The sequence below is a fragment of the Dasypus novemcinctus genome, chromosome 22, assembly GCF_030445035.2.
Source record: "Dasypus novemcinctus isolate mDasNov1 chromosome 22, mDasNov1.1.hap2, whole genome shotgun sequence".
Classification (NCBI taxonomy): Eukaryota; Metazoa; Chordata; class Mammalia; order Cingulata; family Dasypodidae; genus Dasypus; species Dasypus novemcinctus.
The window spans coordinates 43,470,891-43,489,547 of NC_080694.1; the positions used below are offsets into that span (position 1 = coordinate 43,470,891).

At 39.3% G+C, this 18,657-nt stretch overlaps 1 protein-coding gene across 1 annotated transcript in view; it reads left to right on the plus strand.

Annotated features, from left to right (window-relative positions):
- The window catches only part of SMIM13 (small integral membrane protein 13), a 40,149-nt gene extending 22,750 nt beyond the window's left edge, over nucleotides 1-17,399 (plus strand). The window contains exon 2 of the mRNA XM_071210969.1: nucleotides 13,041-17,399. Coding sequence (XP_071067070.1) covers nucleotides 13,041-13,228 — 188 coding nt within the window. The 3' untranslated portion in view covers nucleotides 13,229-17,399. The remainder of the gene's footprint in view (nucleotides 1-13,040) is intronic.
- The last annotated feature ends 1,258 nt before the right edge of the window (nucleotides 17,400-18,657 follow it).

Here is an 18,657-nt window from a genome sequence, read left to right on the forward strand (position 1 = left end):
TGGATAAAGAATTTTTGGCTGGCAGATTTTTTTTCCTTTCAGCACCTTAAATATGTTATATCACTGCCTTCTCACCTCCATGATTTCTGATGAGAAATCAGCATTTAGTATTATTGAGGACCCTTTATATGTTACAAATCTTGCTCTTGCTACTTTCAGAATTCTCTCATTATCTTCAGCATTTGACATTCTGGTTATCATATTTCTCAGTCTTTTAGGATGTATTCTCTTTGGAGTACATAGTACTTTTTGGACATGCATATTTATGTCTTTCCTAAGGATTGGGAAACTTTCAGCCATATCCTCAAACACTATTTCTGCCCTTTTCCCTTCTCTTCTCTGGACACAGTGAAGCTTTTGTTTGTATGCCTCATGCTATCACTCAGATGCTTGAGAAATTGCTTAGTTTTTTCCCTATGCTTTCTATCTGCTCTTTGGACTGTATGATTTTGATTGTCCTGTCTTCTAGTTCACTGATTCTTCTGCCTGTTCAAATCTGCTAATGTTTTTCTCTAGTGTATTTTTTTTTAAAGATTTTATTTATTCCCCCCCCCCCATGTCTGCTCTCTGTGTCCATTCGCTGTATGTTCTTCTGTGTCTGCTTGCATTATCCGGTGGCACTGGGCAAACGTGTATCTTTTTTTGTTGTGTCATCTTGCTGTGTCAGCTCTCCATGTGTGGGGCACCACTCCTGGGCGGGCTGTGCTTTTTTCACACAGGGCAGCTTTCCTTGTGAGGTGCACTCCTTGCAGATGGGACACCCCTATGCAGAGGCGCCCCTGTGTGGTGTGGCACTCCTTGCACATGGCAGCACTGTGTGTGGGCCAGCTTACCACATGGGTCAAGAGGCCGTGGGGATCGAACCCTGGGCCCTATATATGGTAGACAGATGCTCTGTCACTTGAGCCACATATGCTTCCCTCTAGTGTATTTTTTTATCTCCATCATTGTGCCTTTCATCCCCATAATTTCTCTTGTTTCTTTTTAAAATTTAAATTCTTCTTTGTGCTTAACACATTTTCTTAATATCCTTTAGCTCTATACCCATACTTTTCTTCATTTCCTCATATTGATTTAGGAGATTTGTTTGGACTTCTTTGATTAGTTCCAAATTCTGTGACTCCTCTGATATTTTATTGTTCCCTTGACTGAACCATATATTCCTATTTCATAGTATGACTTGTAATTTTTTTTACTGATGTCTGGGCATCTGATTATTTTGATAAGTTAATTCTGAAGGTCAGTCTCTCCCTCTTGTCTAGGGTGTTCTTGTTGATTGGCTTTATGTTAAGGTTCTTCAATGATGCTTTGTCCATCTTATTCTGAACATTTAGAGTGGCCTGTGTTTAACTGTTCAAAATTTCTCAGGTCTTCTTCTGATTCCTTGGATATGTGGTACAGTTTTTAAGGTTGTACTTTTTGTGTAATTGTTTCACCTCCAGAAGAAAGCTTTCTTTCCTCTCGTCCTTCTCTTTGAATCTTGATCTGTTCTTTTGTTTTTGAGCAGAATTTTCTCCCCAGCTACTATGAGGTATTTAAAACTTCTCCCTCATTTGGCGTTCTCTTTTCTTTCCACTTCTCAGCTGTGGGACCTGTCCTATCTTAGAGCGGTTCAGTCCCCTCCCCCTCTTTTTTTTTTTTTCCCCCTGTAAGGCTTTTCTGTCTCTGTTTTTTCCCGTTAGTGTATCCTGCCCCAGGTACTCAGATGGGATCAATCCAGAAAGGCGAGTCAATCCAGAAAGAATCATTTTTCATATAGGTGGTCCAGCAAAAAGAGGCAGGTTTGAGTATATGCGTCTTTTGCCAGCACTTTTGCGGTGGTCTCTCTCTCCCCCTTCCCTGACTGTGGGCCCTTTCATGTGGGGCACTCCTCAGTGCTTGTGTTCTGCCCTGGTTCTGTGTGGACTTGGATCCCTGTTTGGGAGGGGGTTCTAACTTGCTGCTGTGTGTGGCTCTCTAGTCTGAATCCACAGCAGGAGGGACCTGGACTGTGTTGCCTCTGTGAGATTCCCAGGCTTTGCAGGACTGGCTGGTCTGGGACAGAAATCTCCCACCTGATCTTAGAGAATATTTTTCTTTTTCTTTGGTTCAGCATTTGTGGAGTCCTTCTCCAGTCTCTTACCTTCCTCCACAGTTTCAGCAAGTGGGATTTGTACTTTTATTAGTTGATTCTGAGGGGACACTTTTCTAGAAGATGTCTTATGTTGCCATGTTGGTGACTTCCTATCAGGTACTGTTTTAAGGCATGGGGGAAACAGTAGGAAACATTATTAAAGCCTGTATTTCCCTTCCTTAAGAAGTTTGTATCTCCTTGGGAAGACAGACAAGTGGCATTAATACAACAAGTGTTGGAGGTGAGCATGAGGTGCTAAAGTGATCACCTAAGAAAGCACACATGAAAGACCCTATAATATAAAAATGTTTTCTATGAAAACTTAGTTTTAAAGTTCATATATTTAAAATGTAAATATGTATTTGCAATTTAAAAATGACATATTGGTGATGCTTAAAATTCTCAGTAACAGTGGTAGTTGCCTCATGTCGTCTGTGTAGTTGGAGAGGAAAAGACTGGAAGCTAGGATATAGTAGCAATGACTAACATTTGATAAGTGTTTAATATGTGCCAGACATTTTTTTAGTGTGTTCCGTGTGTTAACTCTTTATTACCACATTGATCCTTTGAGAATGCATACTGTTATCAGGCCTATTTTATAGAAGAGGAAACTTTAGAGATTAACTTACCCAAGTACTCTTTTTGGATGTAGTTGGTTTGTTAGAATTCATGGCAGAGTGTTATGCTCCAACATGCCTCTGAAATACAAACGATTGAGATAATTTAGTTGATAGATAATGAGAGTTTGGTCTAGGATAGGGAATGACACTGGCAAGGTAGAGAAGGAAACAGATGGAAGAGAGTTCATTATGGTAGAGCGTGTGGCATTGAGGCAGAGTAGGGAAGGGACCATGTGCTGCAGAGGAACTCTTTCCCAACAGAGAGATGTAGAGGGGACACAGTGCCCATAACAGAAATAACTAAAAGCAGAAATCGGGAGGAGTTTGTTGAAAATATTTGAGCGTATATACATATATATGTGTATATAAATATGTGTGTGTGTGTGTGTGGAGGGCTAGGGGAAGGGAGGGGAGAGAATTAATATAATGAGAGAGAACGAGGGGGAAAAGGTATCTTCCAGCCTGTCGGGTAATTTCCATTCTATGGTTTAAGAAAGGTAGAAGGTATAGATGAAAATCTTGGTTATCCACCTATGTGAAGGTGATATTTGAATCCATGGGAATGCTCTCTTCACTAAAGGGAGAAGAGGACAGAGAGGTTTAAAATAGTAGCTTAAAAATATGTTTATTGGGTAAAAAGAGTTTTAGATGAGGATGTAGCATGATTCGGAATTGTTATTCAGTAATGGTATCCCCAAGGGCTTCTTTCTGGCTTTGTCTGGTATGTTATTAAGAAGAGCTCTGGTGGAGAGAGCTCTGTGGTAGGAGTTGGGAGAACTTGGCTCTGTTTTGGCTTAAATTTTAGCTGCCTTCAGAATAAAATGGCAATAAGGTAATAGGATTGAAAAAGGAAACAAGTTTTATATAAATGAAAGCTTGTTACTGAGCCTGGCAGCCATTTAGATGCCATGAAAGTGGGAATATATTCAAATATATATTCAAATACATTATAGTGATTCCGCAGCTTACAAAGGTAAGAAGTATGTAGTAATACTTCATCTGGGCTTTTGTATTAAAACAAACTTGGATGGTGAAATGAAATTCTCATTCCCTAAGAGTTTTTTTTTTAATAAGGATTAATTAATTAATTTATTTCTCTCCCCTTCCCCCCAACCCCGGTTGTCTGTTCTCTGTGTCTATTTGCTGCTTCTTCTTTGTCTGCTTCTGTTGTTGTCAGCGGCACGGGAATCTGTGTTTCTTTTGGTTGTGTCATCTTGTTGTGTCAGCTCTCCGTGTGTGCAGCGCCATTCGTGTCAGTGGCACGGGAATCTGTGTTTCTTTTGGTTGTGTCATCTTGTTGTGTCAGCTCTCCGTGTGTGCAGCGCCATTCCTGGGCAGGCTGCACTTTCTTTCGCGCTGGGCGGCTCTCCTTACGGGGCGCACTCCTTGCGTGTGGGGCTCCCCTATGCAGGGACACCTCTGCATGGCAGGGCACTCCTTGCGCGCATGAGCACTGCGCTTGGGCCAGCTGCACACGGGTCAACGAGGCCCGGGGTTTGAATCGTGGACCTCCCATGTGGTAGACGGACGCCCTAACCACTGGGCCAAGTTTGCCGCCACCCCCTAAGAGTGTTTTGTATTTTAGTTATACTTTCACCATGAAAATCTGAGACATTTGATACTATTTTAAAAATTCAATGGTTGTGAGTCATTTTCAGCCTTTATTTTCTTATCTAGAAAATTGGGATAATGATCCTTGTTCTAACTAATACATAGGGCTATTGTGAGGTTTAAGTGAGATAGTGAATGTAAAAGCACCTCGTGAACTGAGAACTCTATAATGAAGGTGGAGTTACAGTCCCCTGGACTTATTGTGTGTTTAAGGTGATGGTTCATCACTCAAGTTCATCTGTTATCACTATCCCTCTGCTGCCCAGTGCGTTTATCTTGCATAGAAAAACAATGCATAATGTGTTCCATGAAATTCATTCTTTGAAGTAATGCTTTGTTTTACTGGTGCATACAAGTGAGTACTCCTTTGATTAACCAAGAATACACACCCTCTATTTGCCAGCCTGTTTTTCTGGCATATTGCTTATCAGTGTGAGCCTGGAGCAAGGCACAGACTTGATTCTTAGAATTGTGAGAAAATGCAATACCTGTTTTATTACTCTGAATGAGTTTCTGACTATAGGCACAAATAATTGTTACATAGTCCTTCCTCCCTTCTCCTCCTCCTTTTTGTCCTCCCTCCCTTCTGTTTCTTTTTTACTGAATCTCAGGACATGGTACAGACACATGCTCCATTGAATAAGAGTAGATAAGGAGCTTTGGTATCTTTATCAGGTTTGGATGAGGGGAATTGTATTAGCTGTACAGTACTTGCGTAAGAAGCCCTGCTTCCCATAGGCATGCAGGGTATAAAGCAGAAGCCTCTTCCTGTAAAAGGTAATGTCTTAATTTGCCAAAGACTGCCCATGCAAAAAATATAAGAAATAGGCTGGTTTTATAATGGGGATTTATTTGAGGTAAAAGGGTACTGTTCTGAGGCTGTGAAAACGTCCAAACAAAGGCATCATCGGAAATGCTTTCTCACCAAAGGTTGGGTGCTCGCAGATCCTGGAGTCCTGCCCTGCGGTGAGGCAAGATGGCCGGTCTGCTAGTCTCTCTCTTCTTTCTCCTGGAGCTCAGCTGTTGGCAGTCAGGCATCCCTCTCTGGAACTTGTCTCCTTGAGTCTCTCAGAGCTTATCTGTCTTTCTGCAGCTGTAGGTGAACCTGGCATCCTTTTTCTCACATGGCAGTGTCAAAATGGCAGAGCTCCCTTTTGTGTCTTCAACGTGTTCTCAGTTTACGTAAAACCCAGCAAGAGGGTGGAGACCCAACCTGTGTCATGCCTCACTGACATAGTCCAATCAGAAGTGATCTAATCAAGTGATCTATTTAGGGTCCCCTAACCAAATCTAAGGCAATCAGAGGGTTTCACACCCACACAAATGGATTAATTCAAGACTGTAATCTTTTTCTGGTATTCACCAAATTCACACTGTCACAGGTAGTCTGGGTTTTAGTGGTTAATCCCCCACCCCCCCCCAAAAAAAATCACATACACACACCTGGGAAAAATTAGTGACTAGGACCCAGAGTCCAAATTAGGCTGGACTCTTCTTATGGTAAGTTACATTTACAAATCTGTACTGATAATTCTTGTGTCTCCCAACTATACACCTACATACACATTCCCCTCTCATGTTACTGGGGCTCCTTTAGAACCAATCACATGTAGATAGAGGCTATTTCTTCATTTTCTATTAGTTAACTTTCCCCTTACTCTTGTACATTCATAGTATATACAAAAGCGTGAACTTTGAATACATTAGTTTGTTGTATTAAACTATTCTATTCACCAGATAGAGTGTAATTCTAATGGGAGCAAAGCATACTCATTCTTTATATCCAACTTTTGACTTTTCTCAAGTGGAGTTCTTCTCAGATAGGCAGTCTGGTCCACTGTTGTCTCTTCTCCACTGGAATTCTATTGCTAATCCCTTTTTTCCTTTTCCTTAATCAGTCTCCATAATTGATTGGCAAAAGTTCTTACATTTCCTTTTAACTCTGTATCTTTTCTGAACCTGCCTGTGCATCAGAATCATACAGAGAACTTAAAAAAAAAAAAAAAGAATAAGCCCTATCCCTAGAAATTGATTTGGGGTATCAGAGATTAGACATTGGGAACCTGTAGCTTTTAAAAGCTCCCTAGAGGATTCTGATGGGTGATTATTCTTGTAAATGGCAGCAACATTTCACGTTTATTTTTAACTAGGAATATTCCATTGGATAATAAATGCTTTTGGACTTACCTTACATTTATAGATGTTCTTTTCCCTAAAAGAGACTGAATTCTACCACATCTGATCCCCGTGTGCCTCCTCCACCCCAAGTAGCTCTTCTGCCGAAGAGGTTGTGGACCTTTATCAGTGTGGACATTCATCAAATGTCACATTATGTAGAGGTTTTAAAGGAATAGAGGTGGATCCTAAGAAGACCAAAGATTTTGGTTGGACTTTATCCAGCAAATGAATTTGCTTAGCTCTGCATGTGTTTTGGGGTGATTTCTCTAATGAAAACATCCTCCAGGAGCCAATTGCCTAATAAAGTTATAGGAGACATCTTTATTGGGGATCTTTATCCAGACTATCCAAACTGCTTCCTTCCAGTGTCTAAAACCTACCCTTTACTCTCAGGCCTAGGCCCTACAGCCACCTTCACAGTACCTTCCCCATCTCCAGGGAAAGCAGATTGGTTATGAGCTGACGTTTGACCCAAGTTGGGACAGAGATCTTAGACTATGTTTTTTTCATTGTCTTGTTTTGAGAATATGAACCAGGGAAGTGGTAGAAAACCAAACCGGGGTGGGGTGGGGAGAAGAGTAGCTATGTGCAAAGAGGAGCAAAGAGGTGAGTGAAACAAGCATGCAGAGAGAAACAGGCAACACTGAGAAAATGACCTCAGTTCACCAGAGCTTTCTCCTAGTTCTGGTCCCTGATGAGATCACTTCCTTCCGTGGGCTCTGTGAGGTGCACTTGTGAGCTTCTAACAAATTCCCCTTTTTTGTTTAAAATAGGCTTTGGGGTTTCTGTTACTTGAATTAAAAGCTGCTCTATTAAAATACCAGGAAATGAACTATATATATGACTTTTTTCTTTGTATTTGTCGTAAGATCAGTACAAGTAAAATACTGTAGGATTTAAGGATAAATGCTGATAGATCAGGGCCCAAAACTAAATCAGCTACAGGGAATATGACATATCAGAAGTGGTGACAGGACATTTTAGTTACATTGAATAACTTATGTGCAAAGCATTTCCTCACAGGATGGTTTAAGAAAAGTTAGCTATTATTTCCATGTCTGGTTAATATAGCTAGTGAATATCTGTTTAGCTGTCATATCTGACACTGGAAGACGCCCCCCCCCCACTTAGTTTCTATATTAGGGGTATAATATGTCTATATTCAGGGTCTTCTCTACTTTGTGACTTTTTTTGTGAGAAGCACTATTGCTACCCACATGCTCCCTCTCTCCCTCCACACATACCAACACCCCAGCAGAATAGAGAAAAAAATAAGCATTCCTTCCAAGTTTTGCTTATCTCCAGATCTGGGGTTAAAAAGTGAAGCGATACAGAATTGGAATGGCCTGCTGGCCTGGGTGAGGGAGAAGAATGGTGAGTGTGAAGATAGCAGCCATACTTTGCTGCTCCAGATTCTGGAGGTTCCCTCATGGGCCACTGCATTCTGACATTTGACTTAAGATTAAGTCTCTTACATTGTTTGGTAACTGCCACTGATTTTTAAAAAATAAACTGGAGAGTCTGTGATCTAGTTAAATGCTGATAAATCTCCCAAGACTCTTGTCTACTACAGTTATCCTCAGTACTGTATTTTGTAAATTTCTGTGCTGGAAGACTTTGCTTTCTTTTAACTATCCCAAGTGTCCCATAGTGGTTTATGGTTGGAACCCCAATGGTGGCAGCCCTTTACCATAGTCCCTTTTCTGTCAGAATATCTCCAGTGACCCCTTTTCTATTCTTTATGGTTATTTCATACTTTGTTCCTGCTGTTGGAATCTTTGTCTCTATGAGGTCAAGACCATCATCTATGAGCTGGATTATAATTTCATCTTTTTTTTTTTTTTTTTTTTAATTTTTTTTTTAATTTTTTTAATTTTTTATTGACTTTGTAATAATATTACATTAAAAATATATATGTGAGGTCCCATTCAACCCCACCCCCCCACCCCCCCCCTCCCCCCCCCCCAACAACACTCGTTCCCATCATCATGACACATCCATTGGATTTGGTAAGTACATCTTTGGGCACCTCTGCACCTCATATACATTGGTTCACATCATGGCCCATACTCTCCTCTATTCCATCAAGTGGGCCCTGTGAGGATTTACAATGTCCGGTGATTACCTCTGAAGCACCATCCAGGGCAGCTCCATGTCCCGAAGACGCCTCCACCTCTCATCTCTTCCTGCCTTTTCCCATACCCGTTGTCCATTATGTCCACTTTTCCCAATCCAATGCCACCTCTTCTATGTGGACATTGGATTGGTTGTGTCCATTGCACCTCTATGTCAAGAGGAGGCTCAGATTCCACCTGGATGCTGGATGCAATCCTCCCATTTTCAGTTGTAATCACTCTAGGCTCCATGGTGTGGTGGTTGTCCTTCTTCAACTCCATCTTAGCTGAGTGTGGTAAGTCCAATAAATCAGATTGTAGGTGCTGGAGTCTGTTGAGGCTCAGGATCTGGCTATCACATTGTCAGTCCAGAGATTCAAATCCCCTAAATATATCTTAAACCCCAACATTAACTGCACCTCCAGCACATTAGCATGAAAGTCTTATGAAGGGAGATCCCATCTGAGTCCAGATTCATCACACATAAACACCATTTCCAAAGAGGGGCCATCTGCCCTGGTAGTTAACCCCATCGGCCATGACCATAACTCCCATGGGTCTCTTTAGCCCTCAAAGGAACCAATATCTGGGGGTTGTATCTGCTTTATCTGTCTCTCTGACTCTGCTCAGTTGTGCATGAGGGCAAACCTTCTGCCAGCCTCCAGATAGGCCATTGTTTATTAGATATGTCCCCCAAAGCACAAGTAGTCAAAGAAAATGTAGATACATTGGACTTCATAAAATTAAAAACTTTGTGCTTCAAAAGGCACTATCGAGAAAGTGAAAAGACTATTCACAGAATGGGAGTAAATATTGGCAAATCATATATACTGATTAAGGGATTTATATCTAGAGCATATAAAGAACTCTTACAACTAAATAATACAAAGACAAATGACCCAATTAGAATATGGACAAATGATTTAAACAGACGTTTCTCTGAAGAGGATTATGCAGATGATCAACATCATTCATTAGTCATCAGGGAACTTCATGTCAAACCCACAATGAGATAGCAATTTGCTATAATTAAAAAGATGGACAAAAGGAAGTGTTGTTGAGGATGTAGAGAAATTGAAACCTCATGCATTCCTGGTGAGATTGTTAAGTGGCACACAGTTGCTGTGGAAACTAGTTTGTTAGTACTACAAACAGTTGAACATAGAGTTGCCATATGACCCTGCAATTCCACTCCTAGAAATGAAAGCACATGTTCACACAAAACCTTGTACATGAATGTTCATAACAGCCAAAAAGTGAAAACTTCATGATCTATGTAGCAGTTTAATATTGTTTATGAATTCCAAAAATATTGGATTATCTTTATAAACTGGTCTGTTCCTTGGGAGTATTAGTTTGTATTAACTTCAGAGATTTCCCTTTTACTTGATTAAATTATGATTAGGACTTTGATTGGGCCATGTCAGTAGGACATCGAGTCCCTGCCTCCTTGGTGGGCAGAGTAAACGACTTGGCAGAAGAGAGAGTTGGAGTTTTTGAAGCTGGTGCCCCGGAAAGTAAACACACAGAGAAGCAGATAACTTGAGGAAAGAGAGAAGGCTCCATTAGACACAGCAGAGGCCCCACAAAGAGAGACTAGCCGTTTGCCTAATAGTTTACAGTTGGCCTTGTGGAGAGAGCAGAGCAGCTGAGCCTGGAGAGAAACAAGCCCAGAGATGAGACTTATCCCAGCCTACAGCTGATATTGAAAGAAGCTGGGACCATGAGCCTTTGGAGGAAGAGGAAGGTTGAACCCTTGCAGACATGACATCAGCAGCCATCTCGCTCCGACACATGGCAACAGACTTTGGTGAGGGAAGTAACTTACACTTTATGGCCTTGTGACTATAAGCTTCTACCCCCAATAAATACCCTTTATAAAACCCAACAGACTTCTTGTACTTTGCATCAACACCCCTTTGGCTGACTAATACAATCTATAATATCCCAGGGAGCAGAGGTGACTCCTACATGGGAAGTCCTGGGTTCACTTCCTGGTGCCTCCTGAAAAAAAAAAGATGAACAGGAAGCAGATAGCAAGTGCAAACAACAAGGGGGTGGGGAATGGTAGAGAAATAAATAAATCTTAAAAAAAAAAATCCCAAAAGTAGAAACAACCCAAATGGCCATTAACTGATGAATAAACAAAATGTGGTATATCCATGCAATGTTATTCAGCAATAAAAAGATATGAAATACTGATACCTGTTACAACAGGGATGAACCTAGAAGGCATGAAAACATTGCCCTCAGTGAAAGAAGCCAGACACAAAAGGCCACATATTGTATGATTCCATTTATATGAGATATCTAGAATAGGACGTTTCTGCCTCTATGGAAAGGCAGAAAGTAGATTCGTGGATGTTGGGAGGTGGGGCCCAGGGGAATGAGGAGTGACTGCAGGTGTGTATGGGGTTATTTGAATGGATGGGAGGGTGACGAAAATATTCTATAACTATATCATTGTGATCTAATTCTACCGTGTGCATATACTAAACACCGCTGAATTGTAACTTTAAAAGAGTGGCTTATATGATATGTGAACTATGTCACTTTAAAAAGATAACTTTCTGAAAACCAGAATAGAAGTCACCTCAGATCCTAGCACCCAGGATCAACCACAGCTCACATCATTTCTCAGTGGTGGTACTTAAATCATTTAGGTACCTTCTTCTTTATTACTCCCAATAGCTCTGAGAACCTTCTGCCCAAACTGGGTCTCCTGACTCTTCCAGTGTTCTTTCTGCTAATTTTCAGTGCCTATTTTGCAAAGAATTTCAGGAGAGCAGGGAATTTGGAATTCCATTAAAATACATTATTTTACAAAGTTGTTTTACTCAAACATTTAGTTGACCAAAGTATATTTATGCTGTATATTTATGCTGTGCTTCAGTGAGCACTCAGCGGTCAAGCTTGAAAGATAAGAGAAATGGTATAAATCTCTGAAGTTAGTCTTTTGATGTCAGGATGATTATTTTAATCCTTTTTACAAAGAGATTGTAAGAAACAAGTTAAGTTGGAAACTTCCTTAAAGTGACCATTCATCTTGGTTGCTGTGTGATAACATTGAGGTAGAAAAGCTGTTTGGATTATTGATTTTATGAAATGCCTAGTTATCAGGGTATGTTTTGGTCTTTTGCTTTTTTATGAAACCACCAAATTTAAAGTAGGAGACATCAAGAAAACACATTAGCATGAAAAATTTTGTTGCAGTGATTTATTTTATTTTATGCCCTTAATGTTTATGAATTCAGAGGTTTTAGCCTGTGCCTCCTTCACTGATTAATGTTTGGACCTTATTAATGAGTATCAAAAAGTTAACTTCAGACTCCTTGCAAAAACAAATGAAACTTGGTTAGTATTTTTTTTAAAGGGAGTTATTCAAACTTTTAATGACTTAGACATAAACATATTGTTTTTTTATGTCTAAGAAAATTAAAGAAAAATTTAATTTTATGTGAAAGTTTATTATTTCTAGAAACTGATGAATAGCTTGATTTTGACTGAGTTTTTAACCATAGTACAATTGATTGCTGCCATTTAGTGTCTTTGGTATTCTGATTGAAGCAAACTTGCTTTTGATAAATAGCATTGCCTCCTAGTAAATAGGAGAATGTTTTCTTTTTTCCCCAGAAAAATGCTCTGAAAAACTCAATTTTAATATAATAAATGCTTTTCTTAGATATCATAATCTCATTACAGTTTTTTTTTTAAAGACTTATTTTTTATTTATTTTTCTCTCTTTCCCCCGCCCCCAGTTGTTTGCTCTCTCTGTCCATTCGCTGTGTGTTCTTCTGTGACTGCTTCTATCCTTATCAGTGGCACCGGGAATCTGTGTCTCTCTTGCTGCATCAGCTCTCTGTGTGTGTGCCGCCATTCCTGGGCAGGCTGCACTTTCTTTCACGCTGGGTGGCTCTCCTTACAGGGTGCACTCCTTGCACGTGGGCTCTACTACGCAGGGGAAACCACTGTGTGGCACGGCACTCCTTGCACACATCAGCACTGCGCATGAGCCAGCTCCACACGGGTCAAGGAGGCCCTGGGTTTGAACCACAGACCTCCCATGTGGTAGGTGGACGCCCTATCCATTGGGCCAAGACTGCTTCCCTCATTACAGTTTAAATGTTGATGTATCAAGCTTCAATTCTAAACTCCATGAGGACAGGAATTGTTTTTACCACCAATGTGTAATCCTAGAGTTTGTCCTTATGCCTTACACATACATAGTAAATGCTTAATAAATATTTATTATATAGAGATTATTTTCATCACATATACATTTATTTTTATTCTCTGTATTGTTTTCTAATGACTTCTGTCTGCTGCCCACCACCCCAACTGTTATGTTCTGAATTGATGACATCGTGTATAATAATTTTTCTTAATGTTTTTGTCTCTCTTTAGGTTGGTATTTTGTATGGCACCTTTTTTTATCTAAATTCAAGTTTCTGCGGGAACTGGTGGGAGACACAGGATCCCAGGAGGGAGATCATGAGCCTTCAGGATCTGAAACAGAAGAAGACACCAGCGCCTCTTCACACAGGATCAGGTCGCCTCGCCAGAGGAGGGTCCTTGCTGATGATGGCCACTGACCCCAGACATTGTCCTGTATTAGTGAACGATGAATGGCCTTGATGGGGAGCCTCTGCATTTAGCAATGTGGTCTTGAAATTCACGGAAAAACTGAGGAACATTTGCACTTGGATTTTACATCAGATTTTAAAAAAAGATTTTTACATGTAAGCCATATAAAAATAAAGGGAATTATTAATAAAACCAAATTGAACTGTTGCAAATTTCATCTTAAAAATAATCTTTGCTTCACTAGCTTTCTACTTATATGCTTATTCCTTAGAGCTTGGGCTTATTTTACTTGCACAAATATGAATCTGGTAACCCATACAAGCTTGAGAAATTGTATGTTATCAGTTTAAAGTGAATGTGTTTTTTCATAGTTTAACTTGTCTAAAATTAAAATGCATCTTACAATTGCTGTCAACCAGGTGGTAGTCATGATGGAATTCTCCTGGCCTGTGCAAAGTTGGTTATAGTGTCATCCCTTGAATGGAGTTGTGTATTGTTGGTATCAAACTTGTTAGGTTTAATTGCCATTTAAAAATGTCTTCAAAAAGATTACACTATGATTCTGCATTGAAACGAAAAGTCATTGTGTATGCAGAAAAGCATGGAAACAGGGCAGCGGGGCGTACATTCGATATTAGTGAGGCAAATATCCGTCGTTGGAGGAATGACCGCAATTCCATATTTTCTTGCAAAGCAACAACAAAATGCTTTACGGGACCTAAGAAAGGAAGATACCCACAAGTAGATGAAGCCATGCTACATTTTGTCAGTGAGACACGTGCAAAAGGATTACCTGTCACACGCCAAGCAATGCAGCTGAAGGCAGGAGAAATTGCCAAAACCCTTGGAATAGACGAAACAAAATTCAAAGGCACCAGAGGCTGGTGTGACCGATTCCTGCGCCGAGCAGGACTGTCACTAAGGCGTCAAACATCGTTTTGTCCAAAGCTTCCTGCTGAATTTCAACAGAAGACAGCAGTGGAGCACTCTTTTCAAGAAATGCTGCTTCACTAATCCCCTTGCTGTCCCAGAGGGCAGTGTTGTGTGGAAAAAGGCACACATCCCCGACTGTGACTGGAAAAGTGATTCAGAAGAGTTGGACTCAGAATGCAAAGTTATAGTTATAACTTAGCCAATTTATCTCTTTCTTTACATATGCACCAGATTTACGTGATAAAAACCTTTACCACTGAAATAGCTCTTTCAAGAAATACAAACATTTTACATAAGAAAGCATTGTGTCGTAGTTGAATTGGACAGTGTTCTTTCTCAGTGATGCTTAAAATAATGGTGCGTCTGAACAGTTGATAATATCTCAGATTAGCTTGAACAATGGTAGTGTGTAAATTTATTTTTCTTTCTAATAAAGCAATTATTTATTGGGGAACTTAATTCTGACACTTATTTTGTTGTTAAAATAGTTATATATGCAATCCTTTTTTTCCTGTAACCTAGTAAAGATTTTAGTAACTTAGAATTCTAAAAAATATCTTCTATGTTAGGAAGAGGAGGATTAGTTACTCCCTTTGTAAGGGAGGACTTCATGCTTAAGGCATGTGTTGTGGAGCGAATACTTCACAAACAACAATTCAGTGATAAGACCTCAAAGGTACTTGCTAGTAAGGAAAAAATCTGGTGGGTGAAAATAACCACTTAACTGTAAAATGACTCTTGCCGGGTTTCCATGTTTGTCCTAGCTGAACTTTGGACTCCGTGTTTGCTGGAGAAGAAAGATATGGATTAAAGAACTTTAATGTTTGGTTTTTAGTGTTACCTACTTTGTACAAGAGTGAATTGCAAAGCCAATGTATTTTATTATTCCAAGTTCTTTTTTGATCCTATGTTTTCTTTCTCAAGAGCTAGTTGTCATAAAATACCACCTTTATTTTTACGTTTGATACCTCATACTTCATGGTTTTGTTTATTAAGAGTTCATTTGATCTGCCAAGTTGTATTCCTTATGAAAGAGTTGTATTCCTCTTTATTGTCATTGTAGCTCTTTGGATATGCAAAAAGTGAATTCAGAGAGTATAATTTTTATTTTAATTATTTTCTAGGGGAAATTCCCCCAGCAGCTGAGAGTGGGAGAAGATCTTTCTGTCTTCACTTCTTAATTGGATGCAATTTTCCTATTTTTATGTTACTCTAGGGATTAACAAAACAGTGACTGAAGTTTCAGGCATTAATTTTAATGCTTCATAATAGCTGAATAGTGCATTAAAATGGAAAAAAATGAAAAGATTCTCAGTAATGGGAGGGCATTTAAATTGGATCTTTTGCAGTTGAATATTTTGAGCAATGGATTCTGCTTTATGGTGGAGAGCTGAGGTTTAGATGATAATATGTGCTGAACAACACTTCAGCTGGTAAGCTTCCTGTTGTGGCAGTATTACAGACTGATGTAACCCTTCCCCCAAAGTCTGTAGGGTTCATCCTCAGATTAGTACAAATGAATCCATGTGAAGGTTGGTATTACTGACATTTATGCTTCAAGCATCTCATTTAAAGAATTTTTAAGAAATGTTCCACTTATTTGAGAAATATGAACTAAAACATAGTAACACCCTACATGTACCACGTTCTAACTCTTGCCTAAGAGAGTTAAAAAAAAAAAAATCACTGCTGCCAATGTGAAAATTCTACAAACTACTTTCTCTGCTTATTTTTTCTTAATTTTCTTTCTGCAGAAAATGTCTCCACCAAAAAAAAAAAAAAAAAAATCAACACCTCCCCCAGCACATATACACACCATACTACATTTGTAAGGCCACCAAATAGTTGCAAACACAGAATTATTTATGTGATACAGTGTTCCTCTTCTTTGTCCTGTTGTTGTTGCTGTTGAGCTTTTGTAGCTCAATTTACCAGAACTATATCACAAGTGCATTTTTAGTCTTTTGGTAGGAGATGGACTAGCCTGTGGTTAATTTTAAAGTTTAAAAGATTCTGCATGTAAAAAACAAACACACACATACAGGTATCAGTCTTTTCTGAATTCTCACAAAGATTGATTATGATAAAATATGCCATCTTTGGAGGATTAATTGTGAAATTAGGATAGGTTGGTTTCATTCCCTCCCAAGCACCTGACTATTCCTAAATCTTCCTCATTCTTCTTTTGCTTCTGAAACTTTTGTGAATATTGCCTATATCAATTGTACTGATAACATTGCTCTGATTTGAATGCCAAAAATACCACTAAATATTTCTGTATTACTATTAAATGAGGTTTCTAAGATTTACATCCAGCAAAAATAGGATTCATCTAGTGGACTCTGGAATGACATTTACATAGTAGAAACAAATCTCTTGTTCCATTGTCAACAGCCAATTCACAGATTTGCTGACCCATTTCTTTAGATACTGTTTGGTTTAAAAACAATTTCAAGATGTTATTTTACTTGAATGTTTGGAATATATTAAGTAGTGGTTTCACAAAATATGTTTTAAACCAAAATGTTTTGAAAGATTTGAAAGTAGAGCATTTTTGCTTTTAATAACAGCTACAATCTTTGACGTTATTTTAAGTCATGATGCAATCTTTTTAAAAGGTCACTTTTTTAAAAAGGGTATGTTTTAATGTAACGTGTAAGTAGTGTAACTTCAAGTGCATTTATATTTGAAGTTGACTTTAAAAAGCCAGTGAGCAGCACACAAAGTTATAGACTTTCAAACAACTAATAGAATAGTGTTTTGCCATGGGGGCTAGAATTAAAACACCTAGTATCATCTACTTTTAAAGTATTCTATAGTTTTAAACTTGAAACATAAAGAGTAACATTTTATGTTTTATTAATACAAGTAACATTTTCAAATTGTGTCCATTTGTTAGTGCCTGTTTTATGAAGAATGTTTAACATTTACCCTCTAAGTCAGTCCTATGCATAACCATTCAACAAATATTGCTGCTTTAGTTTCTTAAAGAAAATATTCTGTGCTGTGCTATGATGCATTGTCATCTTGCTGCTTGACTTTATAAGGATTTAGACTTGTGTGTGCAAATAGTATCTTTGTGTAACGAGATGTAAAATTAGAGATGAGGAATGTGTGTAAAATGATCAACAGGTAAACTTTTTGTTTTAAAACTGGTCAGTACTATATCTAAACCTTCTGTGGTGTGTCTGTGATGTTTTAACTTTCACTTTAAACTGCACAGAATAAATGAAAATGAAAATACAAGTTGTGTATGTCTCATTGATAAAATGTAAGAGGTAACTGGGAAGACTACCTTGGACAGGAAAAGATTTAGAAGCAGCCATTGTTACTGAGGTCCACATTTAACCTCATTTTGCAAATTCTCTAAAAATCTCTAAAAATTCTAAGTGCCATGAAAGTAATTGTCTTAGAACTTAAAGGGCCTATAGTATTAGATTTATATGGGGCCAAGTTGTGTTTTTTTTTCCCATTGCAATGGCCAGCTGCCAGGAATGTAGGATGGGGGAAAAGTGGATTGTGCTGGGGTCAGGTTTTTAAAGTAATCGTAGGTAAAGGGCAAGGCCATTAGAGGTTGCTAGAGATTGGCCCTGGGATTTGAGCTGGGTGGTAAAAGAGGTTTATGATGAGTAAAGTACTGATAAACTGGGTGAATGCGAAGGGCTAGAGGATTAAAGATATCATGAATGTGATATATATCTGTAATGGACAGAATAGGAAGTTTGGGGCAGACACTAGGATTTTAGAGGTGAAGCACTTCTGAGTACGATACTGAACAGCCATAGCAAAGGGGGCTCTGAAAACTGTGACACATTCTAGGGGATGGTATGGAGCATTAGCCTGGCTGTTCATACTCTGCGCAATGCTGGAGTTGGGATAGAGAAGACCACGATGAGCTGAGTGCCAGGCCAGGGACCTGGAAGACTGGTCTTGAGGACTGGAATTACCAGGTGGTATAAGTCTTAAAAGAAGGAAGGTGTTTTCCTGAGAGTAGAGGAGGAAGGTTCTGGGGAGCTGTGAGAATGCTCTCTCTTCATCCTGCCCCTCCTTGGGGCCCTGCAAGCCAGAGGGGGGAATTGAGAAGTATTAACATTGTTATATACAAGTGCTTCAATTGAGTTATGAAAGTGATGCTGTGTACGAGAGGACTTTGTTAGAGCTGGAGAAGAGGATGGAACCACAGTAAAAACTAAGCACCCTAAAGGCAGAGTAGAAGTTTTCCAGGTGGAAGATGAGAGGACTCCTAACCAAAGAGCAGGCATGTACAAAGTAGAGTCACAAGGAGAAGACCGTAGGTGTTTATTCCTGGAATACAGAATGCATATGGGGCACACTGACGGGAGAAATAGGAAAGATCTAGGTCTCCAAAGGCCTTGTAGTCAATGGTAAGAGCTTTGAAGTTCACGTGTTCAGTGGTAGAAAGTGTCAAATACTTCAAATGGACAGCATTCATCCACTTAACGTAATAGTCAGTGGCTGTTCTTCTGGGCACCTGTCCTACGTG